We start from the raw sequence: 19,399 nt of genomic DNA, 5'->3' as shown, positions 1-19,399 counted from the left end.
TGCTGAAATCCCGCCAGGAGGAGACCTTTGGCGCCATCAAACTCCCACCTCCGCCTCTCCCGGGTCCTCGGAAGGGCTCGATGGGCGGACAAAAAGGCCAAATCCAGGCTGAACAGCTGAACATCCCCCGGCCCCTCCGAGAACCATCTCCTCCAAAGGACCCCTCGGAGGCTCCTCTGCCTGGAGACGGATGACGCTTCCAAAGCTCCATTTTTCATTGGATGTGACAGACATTCGACTTTCTGGAAGTCAGAAAGAGAATTCCGCAGCGCTGCCGCTCCCTCCCCTCGCTTTTCCCCTTCCCTCCCCCTCTCTCACTTCGCTTCCCACTCCCTCTTCCCACTCGCTCCCTCCCCACTCCCTCCCACCCCCCATTTTCCATTCTTCTCTGTATGAGCAGCTTTTCCTCCCTCCGGACGAAAGACTGGGGGTCGGGCTTCCCTAACCCTAACCCTGCACCTGAGACCGGCAGGAAAGGGGGGATTGGCCTTAGGGGGGCCGGGGAAAGGGGCTTGAAGACCCCCAATTTCCTCCCTTGGGCCCTGAACCTCAGGCAGCAGGCAACAAGCCTCAATTCTCCCTCAGGGCAGCTCAGGGACTCTCCTCCTCTGCCCCATGGCTGAGTCTGCAGGTGGGACAACCCCTTGGTCCTCTGGCCCATTGGAGGCGGCTGAAGGGGCCCTTCCCCACCACCTCATTATAGTTCTCTAGTCCTTTTCTCCCTCAGTTAAAGCCCATTGAAGAAAGGAGTCCTTGACTTGTAACGGTTCATTTAGTGACCATTTGAAGTTAAAATGGCACTGAAAAAAGTGACTCTGCCTAATATTCCTTCTTTTAAAAATATTTTTATTTGTGAAGACAGTAGAAGCTTATTCGTTCCCATCAGTGTCTTGTCCATTCGTTGCAGCCTCTTTAAATACGTTCCAATTTCTGCCCTTGAAGGAATCTCCTTGTAGAGCCTCCACGGCTTCTGCCGGCCAGTCTCCCTAGTTCTCTCCTGGGTCCTCTGATGAACCTTAAAGGCTTCTCTGCTGTCCGGAGCCTCCCAGAGAGAGGATCGGAGGGGCCAGGAGGGGGAGGGGGAGGGGCAGCTTTAAAGGCTCCCTGGGGGTTGGAGAAGGCCCCGTCCAGGGTCTCCCGTCCCCTGGTGGCAAAGGCCCCGTATGGGGGGAGAGGAGGGGGGGCTGCTTCCAAGGCGGCCTCTGGTCTGCTGGGTTTCCCAGGAGCCTCTTTCCTCTTCCACCAGGTGCAGAACCTGCCTCCCAGGTGAGGCCAGGGGAGTCCAAGCCCCCCATGACTCTTGGGGGGAGCTTCCTCCGGGCCTCGGCTAATTCACACAAAGTTCATCCGTTTCCTCTGGTTGGTTGGGAGGCTCCGAATATTCCCCCATCCCTCTTTCCCCCCTTTTATCTCAACCCAAATGCATTGAAGGAGGTTTTCGTCTTTCTTCTGTTGCATTTCTAGATCAGTTTGTTTATTTTATATATATATATATATGTGTGTGTGTGTATATATAGTGAAACTCCACCTCCTCTTTTATTAGGTCTGTTTCTTTCAAACACTTTAGATGTGAAGATATTAAATGGAATAGCTGGAAGAGGAAAGTGCACAATGGTGCAGAACAGTCGAGGGAGGGAGGGCTCCTGTATGAGGAGATCTGCACTCTGATTGGTTGCTCCAGTTGGAAAGGGGGAGTTTCCCTTTTTTCCCGCCTTTTTCTTCTGTGCGCTGTTTGAGATTTACCTCAGGATGTTCCTGACTGTTTTCTCTGCAGTGAATCTTAAATACATTTATATGGATACGAAATAACAAGTTTGTGTCCGTGTCTCCCACTTCCTTTGGACAGCAGCTGCACGATTCCTCCACACTAAACCTCTTCAGTTGCACCTTCCAATTTTGGGTTTCTTCCCACGAAGTTTCAGTGATTGCAGCAATGTCACACCTGCCTTTGGGCTCCACCTTCACCCCGTTTCTTCCTCGTACTTTGAGAATTACAGGCATCTGAGTCCCTTTCGACTGACCCCAAATTCGGCTTCTACATCTCCTGTTTTGTCTCCGAGTTTCCCTTCCTTCTTTCAATTTGGCTGATTCCTGCGAGATTTGAGTTTGGAATTTGCTTCTAAAACTTTGTCTCCCTCTCACTTCGGTCTCACTTTCAAGCCCTTCGGATGAGGCGAGCCGGTTGGTGTCCAAAGCCGACCTTCTCGGTTCTTGTGAGGGGCAGCTCATCCCCTGCCAGAAGCCCCCCATGTGGCTGTTGTGGACCATGGTCCAAGAATCCCAATTCCTCTCGAGTGAACCATCCCCTAAGCCAGGCTTGACTTCCAAGGTGCTGCCTTCCCTCCTTGGATGGTTCCCTTTATTGGGAGAGTGGAAGAGAAATCCCCCTGTGCCCCCAACTCTTTGGCTCCGTTGCCCACCTGCTCCCAGTCTCTTGGCATCGTTTCCAGGGACTTTTTCATTCCTCCCAGCATGAAAGAGGAAAAAGGGATCAAAGAATCTGTGAGATGAGGGGGATGGAGTGACAGGTCAGCCCAGTATCCCTGGGGACAGTCTAGGCCAGTGGTTCTCAACCTTCCTAATGCCGCGACCCTTTAATACAGTTCCTCATGTTGTGGTGACCCCCAACCAGGGGTGGGTTTAAAAATTTTTAACAACAGGTTCTGTGGGCGTGGCTTATTTTGTGGGTGTGGCTTGGAGGTCATGTGACTGGGTGGGTGTAGCTAGCTGATAATGTGACCGGGTGGCCATGGCTATGTGTATAGGGACTACTCAGAGGGCTGAAAAAAGTCATTTCTGACAGATCCTCGCACTTTTGACTGGTCCTCACACTTATGACTATCCTCACATTTATGCCCGTGCAGCATTCTTTTTTTTTTTTTCAAAATATTTTTTTTCCCCAACATAACACTTAAAACACATCTCTTTCGAGAGCGAAGTCTTGATCCGGTCATGAATAGGTACAATTGCTTACATTTTAAAAAGGCTCCATTCACAATTTCCCATTATATCTTTTAAAATTCAAAATCAAAATATAGAAAAATTTTTAGTCAAAGCTCTACAGTAAAAGTTCGAAACCTATAAGAACAAGTTTTAATATAAATTCTAACATCATCATCTAAACAAATCTATTATATCAATACAATTTTAATTTCAAATTAACTCACTCATTTTTATTTCTATTAATCAATCTTAATCATATCTTTTTTTTTTATTGAAAAAGTTTTCAAATACAAATTTCCCCCCCTTTTTTTCTCCTCTCCCTCCCCCTCCCTAACCCCCCTCCCCACCCATCCCCCCCTGTGACTTCTTCATAACAAAAAAAAAACCTAATTCATAACAGATTACTTACTCCCTCCTCTAGATATTGACCTTTACTTACTAAAAATATTATTAATATTATAACATCCCCCTTTATCCATACATATCAAAAAAGAGAAAAGAAAGGGGAAAAAAAAGACATTATACTATGACATTATAGAATAACTTCTCCACTTTAAAACTATACGATAAGTCCTACTTTGACATTTAATCTTCTATATATATTACTATAACATTTCAAAGCGGCCTTCCCCATAAAATCTAGTTTAACATTTATTCCACTCTATCCATTTCCTCCACTCCCCTAAATATAACACTTAAAAATCCCTTTTCTTAGACTAATCAATCTACTAACTAGCTTATTCCCCCACTATCATGCAAAATTGCCATACACAACATTTCTTAACATCTTTGATTCACTGCCCACACTACTTAAAAATATATGTCTATATTTTCCATTATATCTAAATAAAAGAAAAAGAAAAGACAATGACTTTAAATTTATAATCCATATAGTATCTTCTTTGAGGTCTTTCCACTGGATTGGTAGAACCAACATCCATAATCGGGTAAAATAGCTTGCTGGTGCAACAGTTTATTCAGGATCTTCAATCATATCTGCCCCCATCAGTAGTAAATATCTTCTTATATGTATAAAAGTAAAAACAACCACCCGAGTGACATTATAATTATATTCCATATAGTAATAATTGTGGGTTTCATCAGGATTATTAATTCCCATCATCGTAGTGGGTAACAACCCGATCTTCTGCATGCCCCAGCATAATTCTCTTGCCTTGTGATTCAAGATAATATAATATGTTTATCAACACAAAAAGAAATTCCAAAATGGATAATTCAAATCCATCAGTTTAAGGCTCGTTTCACGTCCCCAGATTACGGCCATGCAGAGATCTGCCACAATCCTCAGGATGATATTAACCAATACGTCGCCTCTTCTGTGTTTACACATAATCGTTCATATTTTAAAATCATTGGCTTCACTGTTGCCTGATTTAGAAATTTCTGTTTTTATGCCACCTATTTCTTTTTTTCTTTTCTTTTTGTGGGTTTGGTTTCCATCCTGGTTCCCTTTCTACAAAATGTGTATCATCTGGTCGGTTTTTATTCTGCTTTGTAGATTGGTCTTGTTGGTTTTGCTTTTGTATCTCATATTTCTTTTTTATCCCTTGTATATCCCCTAATTGGTTTCCATGTTTATCCTTGCCTTGATAAGTCATCACATTAAGATTAGATGCCTCTTCTCTCAAATTTGTAGATAGTCCAGCTGGGGTATCCAATAAATCCAAAGGCAATTCATCTGGTACAGTCTCTGTAATTCGATATTTTACCTTTATTTCCGGCTCCTTCTGCTTATCCTGTATTATACCTGGAGATGTTAAGTTCATTTTCAACCTATTTTGATAAAATTCTTCCGCTCTTTCAACAGTATTTAGCTGATATCTTTCTCCTTGGTATCTAAATATAATACCAACTGGGGCGTCCCACCTGTAGGAGATATTTCTCTTTTTTAACTCATTCACCAGAAAACCAAATTTCTTCCTTTCCATCAATATCTTAGGTGGGAGTTCCTTGTAAATCCAAATCTTTCTTCCATACAATTGCAAATTAGAATTGAAGGAATTTTGAACGATATTATTCCTAATTTCCTTATCTGTAAAATAAATCACCACATCTCTAGGCAATTGCCTTTGCTTAGCAATCCAGGAGTCGATTCGATAAACTCTGTCAATCCTACAAAACACTTCGTCAGGTTGAACCTTTAGAATCCCAGCTAGAAATTCAGAAGATATTTTCCTTAAATCATCTCTATTATTTTCCTGCAAACCTCTTAATCTTATCGCATATTCTGTGAAATTATATTGTACCATTAAAATCTCTTTTTCAATCTTCTGTTGCAGATTTTCTGCATTACCATACTTTTGATCAGCATCCATTTTAGGTTTTTCTTCTAAGCTATTATCCTGAGTGTTTGTCAAATCATTTTCAATTTTTTGAATTCTATTGTCCAATTTATCTTGAATTTCTTCCATTTTAGACTCTAGTACATTAGTATTTGTGTCCAACTGTATCATAAATCCTGTAAAACCATTAACCACTTTTGAGAATTTTTTCTCCAAAAAATCAAACTTAGATTTCACCAATTCTTTAATTTCCTGCTTAAATTTTTCAAATTGCTGATTCACAATCTCCTCCCTTCTTTCAATCTCCTCTATAAAAAATTCTATTATATTAAAATCAGGTTTCTGAGACTGAAGAATTAAGACTTGTTCCTTTAAGTTGTTGGTGGGGGGATCTTGTTTATCTGACTTTATGAGTCTCAGTGCCATGTTTCCGCCCAGGCAGGCTTTGTTAAAAAAAAAAGCAAGAAAGACTTCTTTCCAATCAACAACAACATCAGGTCTCCAAGGGAAAAAAAAAAAAAGAAAAAGACACAGGAGCGAAGTTTTGTCTACAAATGTAGCCAGTGGTATTTATTCCGCTACATTGTAGTAATAGAAAACGGAAAGACTTTCCCTTTCAGCCTCTCCTCCAGCCGACGCCATTTTAAAAGGCTTTTTTTTTTCCTCTTTCTTCTCCTCCTCTCTCTTAAGTAATTTTTTTTTTAAAAAAATCAGTAAAATACTTGCGGTTCAATATTACAGGTCCAGCTCACATTTTCTTTGAGTAGTCTGTTAAATTTGCAGGCTTGCTTTTGACGCCTGGCTCTGCATCAGCAGAGGTCTCCCAAAGCCCGGAGTAGCGGCTGGGGATACGGGGCATCTCATCCGCTCCGTCCCAAAAGTAAAGGAAAAACTTTTGGGACTCCGCAGAGAGTTCTACCCACCCCTGCCGGCTCTATCTCCGTTTCCTCATGGAAACGGAGTTTTTTCGAGCCGCCATTCCGTTGTGAAGGCAGCTCTAACAGGTGATGGAAGCTGACGATCCCAAAGGAACGTCTGGCAGCGACAAACAGCAACCCGGAAGTCAATCTTAATCATATCTTGTTCTTCTTCACCTTATATCTTTTTCCATCAGTATCAAAAAAGAATTTTTTTAACAATATTCTAACCTCTTGTTCTAATTATTTACCTTACAATTTTATCACCACAAATCTTGATTTCAAATTCTATGCCCCTCCATTCTTATTACACTTTATAAAACAAAGTTCTATCTAGTTCTTAGTCTCTTGACCCTTTCCTTAATTCTTAATATCTTAAACTTTATCAATTTATCTTTGATTTTATCTCCCTTGTCATCTATTACTCTTTTCATGTTACACAGATTTATCACAAAAATATGTTTTGTTTAATCTAATTTCCAGTATATTTTCTTCCATACCTCCCTCTGTTATTTGGCTATTATTCAACATATTCTGTTTGGTTAGTTCCCAACATATCTTTCTCCAGAACACCAACTATTTTTGGCTAATTTCAATATAATCTCCTCCGAGCCTATCATCATTATTGGCTGCTTTCCAGCATATTATATTTGGCTGATTTCCAGCATAGTTTCCTCCTATACTCCCTCCATTGTTTGGCTGATTTCCAGCATATTCTCCTCCAACTCTACTCCTGTTTGGCTGATTTCCAGCATTTTATTGGCTAATTTCCAGCATATTATATTTGGCTGATTTCCAGCATAGTCTCCTCCAGGACTCCCACTCTTATTTTGCTGATTTCCAGCATAGTCTTGCTCGAACTCTCCTATAATTATTTGGCTGATTTCCAGCATTTTAACTAGTTCCAACATATTTCCTCCGAGTCTCAAACTCTTATCTAGTTGGTATCCATCCCTCTTATTTTAACTTCCCCTTAACATATAATTATCTATTTTATGTCAGCTTCCAGCACAATCTTTCAAATTAATTCTCAATATATTTCATAATAATCATCATTTCCAGTATATATTAAATTAAATCACAATTTATCGCTAATATCTGTGTGTTTGATAGTTTGTTCAATAAAGCCTTAGTCCAGCATACTCATCAAATTAACATTTGTTTACCAATTAAAATTAAAGCATATTACATCAAACAGTAAATTTTCCTTAAAATTGTCTCACAATAATATATACTCTTCTTTATTGTTTTTAACCACCTGTATATTATCCTCTATTTTAATTGCCATCTCTTATTTTCTATTTTTATTACTCAAAAATCTTTTCTGTTTTTATCCAAAAATCATATATACTTTTAGGCTTTTAATCTTTACATTTCAGTTCAGTTACATTTAAAATTTATTACTTTATTTCCTCCTTTTCTTTCTTTTTCTATCTGTCCATAATTGTTCCATTTCAATGTTCATCCATTCAAATTAAAAAATTCTGTATGTCCCTTTAATGCTTTTATAATGTCTGTTTTGTGTGTAGTGCATCAACTTCCTATCTTTTTTCCCTGCGCCACACCTAATTTTTTTTTTCCAAGGCTTGTTAATTTTCATTGTCTAATGTCCAAAATATTCCTTCTTTCTTCTTAAAATCATCTGGGACAGAATAGAAACCTCCAAAGTCCATAAATCCAATGTAAATTTCAAGGCAATCCAAAGTAAAAAGCCATTTAAAATGTTCCTTTTTCAAACGGAAAGAAAAGTATCTTCAATCCACTTTCCTGCTTAGTCACTGCAGACTCCATGGCAATTTTGTAGCCATCTGTCTGTCTATCTTCATTAGCTTCATTAACTTTCAAAGGTGTAAATTCCCAAAGAGACATTTCTCCCAACCGTTCCAAATAAAAGCAAAGTCAATTTACTGGATTGTTAACAGTCAATTCTTCTAAGCCAAATTTAACAAAACAAAGACTATTTTGGGTCCTCATTCCATTTTTTTTCTTTTCTTTTAAATCTTCAAGCCCCATGGCTCTGTAGCCGCTATTTGAAGTTTGGGGTCTTATTTTTTAAAGTCCAAATATGTGTGTTGTTTTGCCTGAGTTGGTGTCACTCACCCGGTTTCGAGACGTTCGCTCCCTATTCTTCTCCACTACTCCTCCTCTCCTCCAGCACGATCCTTGTTCCCGGCTGTCGCAGTATCAGGACAGCCGCCATGGCTGTCGTTCCACTGCCGCCAACGTGAAGGAAAAGCCTCCGGCCCCGAGGAACCTGCCCGTTCCTCTCGGCCACCCAAGGGGTCCCTTCTTGTCCCCCTGTCCCTTCAAGACAGGGGAGGTCCGCAGACCTGTCAGTGGCAGTTTAACAGATGGGATTTTGGCAAAGCTCTACGGAGCTGGCCATTTCCCATCTGTGTCCCTGCAGCACCAACCGGAAGTCGCAGCATTCTTAACAACCATGTCACACATTTCACAACTGCTTCTCTTCACCATGGTGATAAGATAGGGCAAAAAACGTAAAATGTGAGGATAGTCGTAAATTCGAGATCTGGTCAAAAGTGCGAGGACCAGTAAAAAATAACTTTTTCAGCCCTCTGAGTAGTCCATGGACACAAAAGGACTACCCAGAGGGCTGAAAAAAGTGATTTCTGACAGGTCCTCGCACTTTTGATCGGTCTTCGCACTTATGACTGGTCATCATTTATGCCCATTGTAGCATTCTTAACAACCGTGTCACTCATTTCACAACTGCTTCTCTTCACCATGGTGACAAGATAGGGCAAAAACGTAAAATGTGAGGACAGTCGTAAGTTCGAGGACTGGTCAAAAGTGCAAGGACCAGTCACAAAAAACTTTTTCAGCCCTCTGAGTAGTCCATATGCATAAAAGGATACAGCAATAGAGAGGGATGAAGGAAGGAAAGGAAATTAGAGTAGGAGGGAGGGTAAGAGAGGGAGGAAGAGAGGAGGAGAAGGAGAAAGGAAGAGGAAGTAGGGAGGAGAAGAAGAGGGGGGGAAGAGAAAGTAAGAATGAAAGAAAAGAGAGAGGTGGTAGGTTTGAGGAGAAAGATTGCTGTACAATAAAAAAAGATGAAATGGAAGAAAGGCAACCCCAAACAAATATAAAAATATTAAGATAAAGAATGAATTGTTAAACTTTCAAGAATAAAAGAGAACAAATATGAATAAATAGCAATAATTAGAAACACACATACAAACATACAATGTATTTTCTTTGAACAGAGTATTTGGCTGGTTCACAAATTTAAACAGGGTTTAGTCATTTCAATTAAATTTACAATTTCTATATTTCCTTTTTGCCATATTTATTCCTCATCTATTTAAAAAAAAAAACAATATTACCCTTCATCCTCATCTCTAATTTGAATAAAATTCAATTTTTCCCTTCTATTCTATATTATATCCCTTCCCATTGTCATCTATTTTTATACCCATCCTCACATTGGTTAATTATGTAATTATGTAATACAGTTGTTTAATACAAATTCAACATTTTAATATAAATCAATTAGTTATATAACTAATATATCTTTTTTTTATATTAATCAATATGAATAAGAATAAGAATAATAATTTTTATTTTTTTAAATTTTATTTTGAATTTAAGAAATAATTTTATTTCTATACCGCCCTTCTCCCGAAGGACTCAGGGCAGTGTATAACCTATTAAAAGCACAAGACAAACATCATTTAAAATAATTTAAAATTATTAAATAATTCGGCTCAATTTAAAACCCCAGAAATTTTAAACACCCAATTTAAAATTATTATGTTGATAGCCCGGCCTGGCGGAACAACAGGGTCTTGAATGCACAGCGAAATACCCGGAGGTCGGAGATCTTACGCACTTCCGGGGGCAGTTCATTCCACAGGGCTGGGGCACCCACACAGAAGGCCCTCCCCCTGGGTGTCGCCAGCCGACATAACTTGGCTGATGGCACCCTGAGGAAACCTTCTCTGTGGGAGCGAACTGGCCAGTGGGAGGCTATCAGTGGCAGAAAGCGGTCTCGAAGGTACCCGGGTCCTATGCCATGGAGCGCTTTAAAGGTGGTGACCAACACCTTGAATCGCACCCGGAAGACCACTGGGAGCCAGTGCAGCTCACGCAGGAAGGGTGTCACATGGGCACAACGAGTTCCGCCCATATCCACCCGCGCGGCCGCATTCTGGACCAGTTGGAGCCTCCGAATGCTCTTCAAGGGGAGCCCCATGTAGTCCAGCCGGGAGGTGACAAGGGCGTGAGTGACCGTGCGCAAGGCGTCCTGGTCCAGAAAGGGCTGCAAATGGCAAATCAGGCGAACCTGATAAAAGGCCCCCCAGGCCACGGCCGTCATATGCTCTTCTAAAGACAGCCATGCATCCAGGAGGACGCCCAGATTGCGAGCCCTCTCTGTGGGGGTAGAGATTCACCCCCTGTAGACAGCGATGGCGTCAGCTGACTATACCGGGACGTGGGTAGCCACAGCCACTCGGTCTTGGAAGGGTTGAGTCTGAGCCTGTTCCTCCCCATCCAGATCCACACGGCCTCCAGGCAGTGGGACATCACATCAAGGGCATCGTTGGGGTGGTCTGGGGTGGAGATGTACAGCTGAGTATCATCAGCGTATGGATGACACTTCACCCCACAACCACGGATGATCTCAACCAGTGGCTTCACATAAATGTTGAACAGAAGGGGCGAGAGGACCGACCATTGCGGCACTCCCCATGCGAGGCACCTCTGCCCCCCTGCCAACACAAACTGCGAGCGGTCAGAGAGGAAGGAGGAGAACGGTGCCCCCTATTCCTAACCCCCTCAACCGCTGCAGCATGATACCATGGTCAATGGTATCAAAAGCCGCTGAGAGATCTAATAGGACTAGGACAGAGGAGCAACCCCTGTCCCGAGCCCTCCAGAGATCATCCACCAACGCGACCAATGCCGTTTCTGTGCTGTACCCCTGCCTGAAGCCCGACTGGTACGGGTCCAGATAGATAGCTTCATCCAGGTTCCGGGGAAGCTGTCATGCCACCACGCTCTCAACAACCTTCGCCACAAAACAAAGGTTGGAGACAGGATGGTAGTTGGCTAATTCAGCCGGGTCCAGGGTGGGCTTCTTGAGGAGGGGCCTCACTACCGCCTCTTTCAAGGCAGCAAGAAAGGCACCCTCACTCAGAGACGCACTTATAATTCCCTGGAGCCAGCCTCGTGTAACCTCCCGGGAGGCCAGTACCAACCAGGAGGGACACGGGTCCAATAAACACGTGGCGGCACTAGTCCTACCCAGAAACCTGTCCACATCCTCGGGAGCCACAGGATCAAATTCTTCCCAGATAACATTCTCAAGACCTACCCTCGTCTCCTCCCCTGGACTCATCCAATCGGAGTCCAAGCCATCCCGAATCCGAGCGACTTTATCATGCAGGAATTGCACAAAATCCTCAGCACGACCCTGCAAGGGATCTTCCCACACTCCCCCCCAAAGAAGGGAGTGGGTCACCCTGAACAGGGTGGCTGGGCGGTTCTCTGCAGATGCGATAAGAGCGGAAAAATGGTTAGATTTTGCCGTTTTTATCGCCACTAGGTAGGTCTTGATATAAGACCTCACCTGTGTCCGGTCGGAATCAGATTGACTAGCCCTCCAAATGCTCTCTAGGCATCTTTTCCAACGCTTCATCTCTCTCAGCTCCTCAGAGAACCAAGGAGCCAATTGAGATCGGCATCGGGTCAGAGGCCGCAACGGCACGACGCGGTCCAAAGCTCCGGCGGCCGCACCCTCCCAGGTGGCCACCAGCTCTTCAGTCGAGTCGTGTGCCAGAGTCTCAGGAAACGGCCCAAGCTCCGTCACGAACCTTTCGGGGTCCATCAGGTGCCTGGGATGGAACCATCTGGTCGGTTCCATCTCCCTGCGGCGGGGGAAAGCGGTAGGAAAGTCCAGGTGGAGGAGCAAACGATCTGTCCATGACAAGGGTTTGATATCTAGGTCCCCTCTACCAAGATCATTCAACCACTGACCAGAGACAAAAATCAAGTCCAGAGTGTGTCCCCCTATGTGAGTGGGGCCTTGAAATAACTGGGCCAGGTCCATAGCCGTCATGGAAGCCATGAACTCCCGAGCCGCCTCAGACGCCTCACCTGCAGATGGAAGGTTGAAATCCCCCATGACTATAAGTCTGGGGATATCAACCGCCACCCTGGCAATGACGTTGAGTAGCTCGGGCAGGGTCGCTGCCACGTGGCAGGGAGCCAGGTACGTAGTCAGCAAACCCATCTGCACCCCACGGCCCCACTTCACAAAGAGGGACTTGCATCCAGCTATCTGAGGAACAGTGGTCTCCCTCGGACAAAGACTTTCCCTAATAATCGCTGCCACTCCTCCACCCCTCCCCTGGGCCCTTGGCTGATGAAATGCAAGGAAACCTGGTGGACACATCTTGATGAGGGGGACCCCCCCCTTGGCCCAACCAGGTTTCTGTAATACCTGCCAGGTCCGCACCCCCCTCCAAAATAAGATCACAAATGAGGGGGCTTTATTAACAACCGCCCTGGCATTACATAACATCAGCCGCGGACCCAGGGCCTGAGGCTCTGTGCAACCCCGGACACGAGTCGCGCATTGGGGGCCGGAGTGTGCAATATGAACATGAATATTCCAATTATTTCCATGCAATCCAATTTCTTACAAATCAATTAATTATATTTACCAATAATAATAAACCAAATAATTTCCCCCATATATTCCTCCAAACCACAACTTAACCATTTCTGCCTTCAACACAATATACAATTAATAGTATCTCAATTATTATAATTCCCTAGTTAAATAGAGCTTTTTTTCTTTTGTGTTTTAAAATCTTGAACCTCCTCTTTTGCCCTAAATTTCCCATTGTTTGCAGTTTTGCACCTACCTTTTTTGGTGAGGAAAAAAAAGAAAAAGAAATCTCTCTCTGCCTCATTTTGTTACATTGCAGCAAAGACCCTGCTTTACTTTCAGTTTCGCTTTTTCAGCATAGCTAGGGGGAAAAAAATCTGCTCCAGGAATTTATCTCTTTGCAGCTAGCTAGCAACAGAGCCCGCTGCAAAACAGCTGAGAGCAAATCAGCTGAGAGTCGGGATGCTGATCAAATCAACTTATGGTAATTAACCTATGCGTAAACGGAAAGGGGCTATTTTTTTTCTATTTTTGCAGGCACCAGTCTACTCATTTGTTTTCTTTTAACACTGATCAGCTGTAGGGCGGCCCTTTGAAGCCCCGCGGCAAGAATTTAAATGGTTTGTTTCACTCTAGCCATCAGCTGGGACTCAGGAGGCAGCAATAGATTGGGAGTGGGCGGGGTAAGCGACCGGCGACTGGCGATCCAACAGAGGCAGAGGGTGAGGGTCAGTGAAGGTGTGGGGGGGGGTGAGAGAGGGCTTTGGCGACCCCTGTGAAATGGCCGTTTGACCCCCAAAGGGGTCGTGACCCCCAGGTTGAGAACCGCTGGTTTAGATGGTCTCCACCCCTCCCTCACAAGGAAGAGCGGCCCTGAAAGGAAGCTGGGGTCTATATGTGTCTCAGCAGGAGAAGGTCCAGGCTGACATTCTCATCCTTGCCCAAACCTGCCACCTTCAGCCTCCATTTTTCAAAGGTTGCAAACAGGACAAAGAGTCATCAGCGACTAAAGAAAAAAATATCCTTTTGCATTGGAGAGCAGGATTAATTCATGAGTGCTGTAGAAAAAAAGATGGGGAAGAAAATTAGAATATAAAGAGAAACATTTACTATAAATAACATATTTTTCTTCCTTTTTAGCTCCCACCCACAAGGCAGGCCCACACTGCAGGGGGGTGGTTGATAGACAGGGACACATAGAGAGAGAATCCGCCCATTTCAGGGAGGAAAAGGCTGGGATGCTTCATATGAAGAAAGAAGACGGGGCTACGATGGGGGTGGCAGCAAAGGGGGGAGCCTGGAGTCACTTGGCCAGAAATTGTGGGAATTCTCACAAGGAGAAGGGGGGGTCAGGAAGAAGAGCCTGTCAAGGTTCCAACTAATGAACGTAAACGAGTCTGTATGGGGTGCCAAGAAGGATCCTCTCGGATTGGAGTGAGGGGGGGGGTTTCCAGTTCACGGCAAAAGTTTTGGAGGGAGTTCATTAAGATGAGAGGGTCATCTCAAGGGCTTAGCTACCCCTTCCATCTGAGTACGAATGGAGCTGTAGAACGAGCTAACGTAATGATAGAACAATTTAATTTAATTTAATTTAATTTATCAAATTTCTATGCCGCCCAACTCCCAAGGGACTCTGAGATGTCAATACCTGAGATGCCATGTTAATTATCAGCAATTCAGCTGGGCAGACCTCCTGCCATTTGCTGAAGTGGCCTACAATACCGCAGTGCATAGTAGCACGGGATTCACCCCTTTTAAAATAGCCACGGGGTGGAATTTGTCCCCTGAATACCCTCGGGAACAGTGAGCCTAACAGAATGGGTGGGTTGCTTACAAAATGCATGGGGGAATGTAAACATCGGGTGTTCCCTCCCCAAGGGAGGAATGGGAAGGAATGGCCCCGACCTTCCCTTTGGCAATTTCCCAAAACTTGGAAAAATTCTGGGCAAGATTTTAGCATTTGTGTGCGTTTTGTTTTTGATTGCAATACTTTTTCAAAGCTTTGTAAGGAAAAGCTGCCCAAAATCCAAAAATCTGCTCTATCCAAAGCAAGGAGATATTGTTCAGGCATGTTTTTTTTAAAAAAGGAACAATTAAGGAATTAAAAAAAATCACCAATAACTTGTAGGAGGGGCTGAGATGAGGGAGGAAGAGGAGAAACTCACCTGCAGGAGGTTGGATGGGAGTTGCTGGAAGGAGAAAAAGACCCAATCAGAAACCTTCATGGGCTGGAGGACTCAGAGATTCCCCCTCCCCATTGATAGCCCATAACACTTTGGGGGATCTTCCCTTAATATCGCCTCAAAAACAAATTTATGTTAGTATTTCTCAAAGGGACCCTCTTGGCCACCTGCTAAGCTTGAGGAGAGGCCTCCCCTAGAGGGTCCCCTCCCCACCACCTCTCCTCCAGCCCCCCAGACTCACCTTTCTTGCTCTTCAGGTAGGAGAAGAGCCCCACAGCCAGGAAGGCCACTCCTATCACGGCCCCCATGATCCCCGTCCACAGTTTGCTCCTGGCAGAGCTGGAGGAACGGGGCTCTGGGGAAGGAGAAGGAGCCTCACCTGAGCAGGAGGATCAGGCCCACCTTCCCCCAGGAGGCTCCATTCCGGCTCTCCCCATGGGGTGGATCTCTCCCCCTTCTCAGGGCAGGATTGGGTCCACAGACCAGGAGGGGAGGGAGGGGAGGGAGGGGAGGGAGGGAGGGGCTTACCCCACTGGCTGGTGATGGGGGCCTCCAGGCTGGCGTGCTCCACCTTGCAAGTGTAGACATCCCCCCATTGGGGCTGGGTCTCCAACATCACCTGGAGCTGGTAGGTCCAGTCTCCGTTCTGGAGCTCCTCCCCGAAGGCCACGCCCTCCTCCTCCGGCCGCCCGTTCTTCAGCCACTGGACCTCGATCTCCACGGGGTAAAAGCCGGTCGCGGTGCAGAGGAGGATGGTGTTGGGGGAAGAGGGCTCCATCTTGGTGGGGGAGATGGAGACGGTGGGCTTGGCTGGAGGGAAGGAGGAGAAGGAGCCACATGAGAGACACAACAGGGCCCAGAATGGAAGACCAAGTTGGTTAGTTCAGGCCAAGATCCCTTTTTACTTCTGAAAATATACTGTGTTTTAAGTCATCTTCCAAAGTAAATTTCAGCAAGAAATTAAAAGGATCCTGAAAGAGGGAAAAACGTTAAATCCTTCCTGATTGGGATCAATTGCAGTCTCCAAAAAAGAATTCCCCAAATAGGCAAGTCCGACTGGGATAAAAGCTGGAAACGCCCCAGAGGTGGAGGAACCTTCTGCCAGATGTGGTGGACATGGAAATAAATAACGCAGAAAACAGGAAGGACAGATGCAGCACAAGTCGGATGATTCTTGGGATCTCGTTGAAAATGAAACCGCACTTTTAATTAGGTCTAATACCACAACATTTGTTTGTTTGTTTGTTTAGTAAACTTAGTTATTTAGACTCAGAAGTGATTTTTCCCAGAGAAATGGAGGCTGAATTAATTGTGGGGAGAGTTGAGGGAAGGTTGGGAGCCTCTCTTGGTGGCTGGAGAAAAGCTTTGGCCTCTTGGGGGAAGGAGACGCCCGGATCTCCCCGGAGAGAAAAGTCAGCTCAGAAGTCCAAGAAAAAGGAAGAGAAAATTCCCCCAAAGAGACTCAAGAAACATCCGGTGATTTCAGGTCTCCTAAACTGGAGCCGGACCAACAATTGGCTTTAAATACACGGAATATTTATTGACAGAACAGGAACCCCTGGAGAATTATTGGCCTCTTGTCTGAAGTATTTTCATGGAAGTAAAAATAATACTTTAGATGAAGAAGAAATTATATGAATCACAATGAAATTCAGGATCAATATTTTGGATTTATAATAAAAATGCATTCTATTTATGTGGATGAAGCTTGTGAGGAGCTAAAGCAAAAAAACATCCAGAGATTTTGGTCCTGTCCCTGAACCAGAGGAAGGAAGGAGGGGGGGGCGGAAAAGAGGAGGGGAGGATGGGCTTTGGAGTCTTTGGGCAGCTGATGAAGCTCCTTTCCCTGAAGGGAAAATCCCCCCCCCAGAGACCCCCAAAAGGAGGGAGGAGGGAGGGAGGCTCTGAGAGGCCCACAAAAGAGAGACACTCACAACACCAACACAATTGGCCCTTGGGGCACTTTCGGAGGTTATGAAAAAATCACTAGATAAATTAATAAAAGTGGTGAAATTTCTATGTTAAATATTATTGGAATGAGAAATATTTCAAGTACTGTGCCAGATGAGAAGAATGTTGTGTTCATTGTAGGGGAAAAATACACTTTAAACATTGTCCAGAAACAAATTAAATAGGTGGATATTATTTTCTCCATGAAAATATCCTCTTTGGTAGTAAAAACATTTCCAAATGCATCTTATGTGGCAGCTGAAAATCCTCCCAGGTTGGCAGGGAAGAATTTAGGACTGAAAATGAGTTTTGCCTCCAGACTGAATATGTGGAGAGCAAAATCTCTGTTGGTTCCCCTAAAATATTTAATGATTTCCGGAAGGAGCAAATGCTCCAAGAGGCTTTTCTCTCTTCGGATCTGGAGGACTGCCTGCATGGAGCAGGAGAGAGAGAGAGAGAGAGAGATCTGGCTGGATTCCCCCCCACAAAAAAACATATTTGGATGGATTTTCTTGTGTGTGGGGGGGGATGGATCAAAGAGCCTTGGTACTACAGTGGTTTAAAGCACCCTGTTATTAACACAGCTGCCTGCAATTTACTGCTGGTTCGAATCTCTCCAAGGCTCAAGGTTGACTCAGCCTTCCATCCTTTCTAAGGTAGGTGAAATGAGGACCCAGTTTGTGGGGGCAATAAGCTGACTTTGTATAAATATACAAAAGGATGAAGGCTATTGCTGAACGCACTGTAAGCCGCCCTGAGTCTCCGGAGAAGGGCGGCATATAAATCAAATTAAAAAAAAAAAAAAAAGGGATCCCAGATTCCAGAGAGGAGAGTTTGGATTCTGGGAAGAAAAGGGAGATTTTGCACATCTGAGAGTGTAGAATAAATAAATGAGAAGTAAAACCTCCATCCGGGAGGATCCCAAGGAATGAAATGAGGGGGGGGGTGTGTCCTGGCATCCCCCTCCCAGAGAAGAGCCCCCCCTCCCTCCCTCCCAGACTCACCTCTCCGGCCAATCAGGCGCTCCTCCCTCTTGGGCGCCTGGTAGCTGTACACCTCGTAGTTGTTCCGGCAGACGGAATCCACGGCCGCCTTCGCGCTCTGCAGGTAGAACTTATCCCTGTTCCAAGCGTCCGCAGCCGCCTCCCCCAACTCCGTGACGGCCACGAACTCCCCGAGGTCGCTGTCGAAGCGGAGAATCTCCTGCCGGTCGTAGAAGTAGCTCTGCAGGAACCTCACCCGCTGCGTCCCGTTGAGGAAGCGGCACTCGGCCTTCCTCTGGTGCAGGAAATGGGCTGCGAGGGGGAGGAGGAAGAAGGCGGTCAGGAGGGACTCCAGGGCCCATCGCTCCCAGAGGAGGAGGGGGAGGGTGGCAGGGGACCTTCTGAGAGAGACTGGGGGAAAACGCCCCCTGAAGGAGGGAAAGGGAAGTCTCTCAGTCCCAGAGAGAAAGGGAGGCTTCCTGAGGGGGTCTGGAGGGGGGGGAAGAAAGGGGGGGAGGGGAGGGACCTCCTCCAGCCTCCCAGGGAGGAAAAAAGGCAGGCAAAAGCTCAGCTGGTCGGGCAGATCTCCTCTCTGCAGGAAAGGTTGGTTCTCAAGGGGCAGGAATTAGGGGGGGGGGAGAAAGTAACGTCCATACCCCCCCACTCTCTCTTCCTTTGGGAGGGGATATGGGGGAGTGTACACAATGAGGACATCTAGACGGACTCTCCCGGGGTCTCCCAGCCATTCGAACCCCCACCTTCCCTGGGTCCCCCCAGCTTTTCTTCTTCCCCCGAATCTTCAGCCCAACTCCCTCCCTTTGGGGGATTCTCGGGGATCACCCCTGTTTCCTCTCCCCCTCCCCAAAAAGACCCCCTGCCACCTCCGCACCTCAAAGGGAGGGTCTCCAGCCCCCTTCGCAAAGGGGAGCCCCCAATCTCCTTCTCCCTCAGTACTCCCCCTCCCCCTCCAGGTCCCGATACAGCAGTGGGGGATTATAGTTTCCCTCTTTCGCTTTTCCTCCCCTTCCTCTTTCCATGCAGCCCCCTCCCCCCTAGACGCTGCGGGGGGGGCGAGAGGGGGGCCCGGCTGAGACCCCCGCTTCGGCTACAGTCGGGGAAGGGGGGAGGGGTCCTCCTGGGGGAGATGTGGAGAGAAAGGGGGAGGAGACCACGCAGAGATCGAGGCTGTTGGAGGCTCTGGAGACCCAGCAGCTTTTTTCCCTCCTCCGGGGGGTCCCTCCCAGCCCCCTCCTCCCCCCAGCCCCCTCCAGCCCCTCCTTACCGGGGGTCTCCTCCCCCCCTTCGCTCCCGGGGATCCGGGCCAGCGCCCCCAGCAGCAGCATCAGGGGGAGCCCAGCCAAAGCCATGGAGGCTCCCCACAAGCGCCCCAAAGAGGCGGAGGCTCCCAGCCCCACAGGAGGAAACGGTGGGTCTGGATGGGGGGGGGAGGAGTTTTCCTCGGACTTTGGAATTGGGAGTGTCCAGA

At 45.9% G+C, this 19,399-nt stretch overlaps 1 protein-coding gene across 1 annotated transcript; it reads right to left on the bottom strand.

The window, feature by feature from the left end:
- Positions 1 to 12,660: 12,660 nt before the first annotated feature.
- On the bottom strand, positions 12,661 to 19,353 carry LOC148116211 (H-2 class II histocompatibility antigen, E-S beta chain-like). The gene is made up of 6 exons (XM_087885016.1): positions 19,196 to 19,353; positions 17,935 to 18,225; positions 15,509 to 15,790; positions 15,222 to 15,335; positions 14,963 to 14,986; positions 12,661 to 13,855 (listed from the first exon to the last, which is right to left on the bottom strand). Exons 1-6 carry the CDS (start codon positions 19,278 to 19,280, stop codon positions 13,842 to 13,844), a joined length of 810 nt encoding a protein of 269 aa, XP_087741142.1. The 5' UTR covers positions 19,281 to 19,353; the 3' UTR covers positions 12,661 to 13,841.
- Between the last annotated feature and the right edge of the window lie 46 nt (positions 19,354 to 19,399).

The sequence above is a fragment of the Pantherophis guttatus genome, chromosome 2, assembly GCF_059756535.1.
Source record: "Pantherophis guttatus breed Tessera chromosome 2, ASM5975653v1, whole genome shotgun sequence".
In the NCBI taxonomy this organism is placed as follows: Eukaryota; Metazoa; Chordata; class Lepidosauria; order Squamata; family Colubridae; genus Pantherophis; species Pantherophis guttatus.
Note: the sequence above shows the minus strand (reverse complement) of the source record. Positions and strands in the feature narration are given on the sequence as shown.

Coding starts and splice junctions, on each gene's coding strand:
- LOC148116211 (XM_087885016.1), bottom strand. CDS start 19,280: ATGGCTTTGGCTGGGCTCCCCCTGATGCTGCTGCTGGGGGCGCTGGCC. Junction 18,226..19,195: donor AGGGGGGGAGGAGACCCCCG/GTAAGGAGGGGC, acceptor TCCCCCTCGCAG/CCCATTTCCTGCACCAGAGG. Junction 15,791..17,934: donor GCGCCTGATTGGCCGGAGAG/GTGAGTCTGGGA, acceptor CCTTCCCTCCAG/CCAAGCCCACCGTCTCCATC.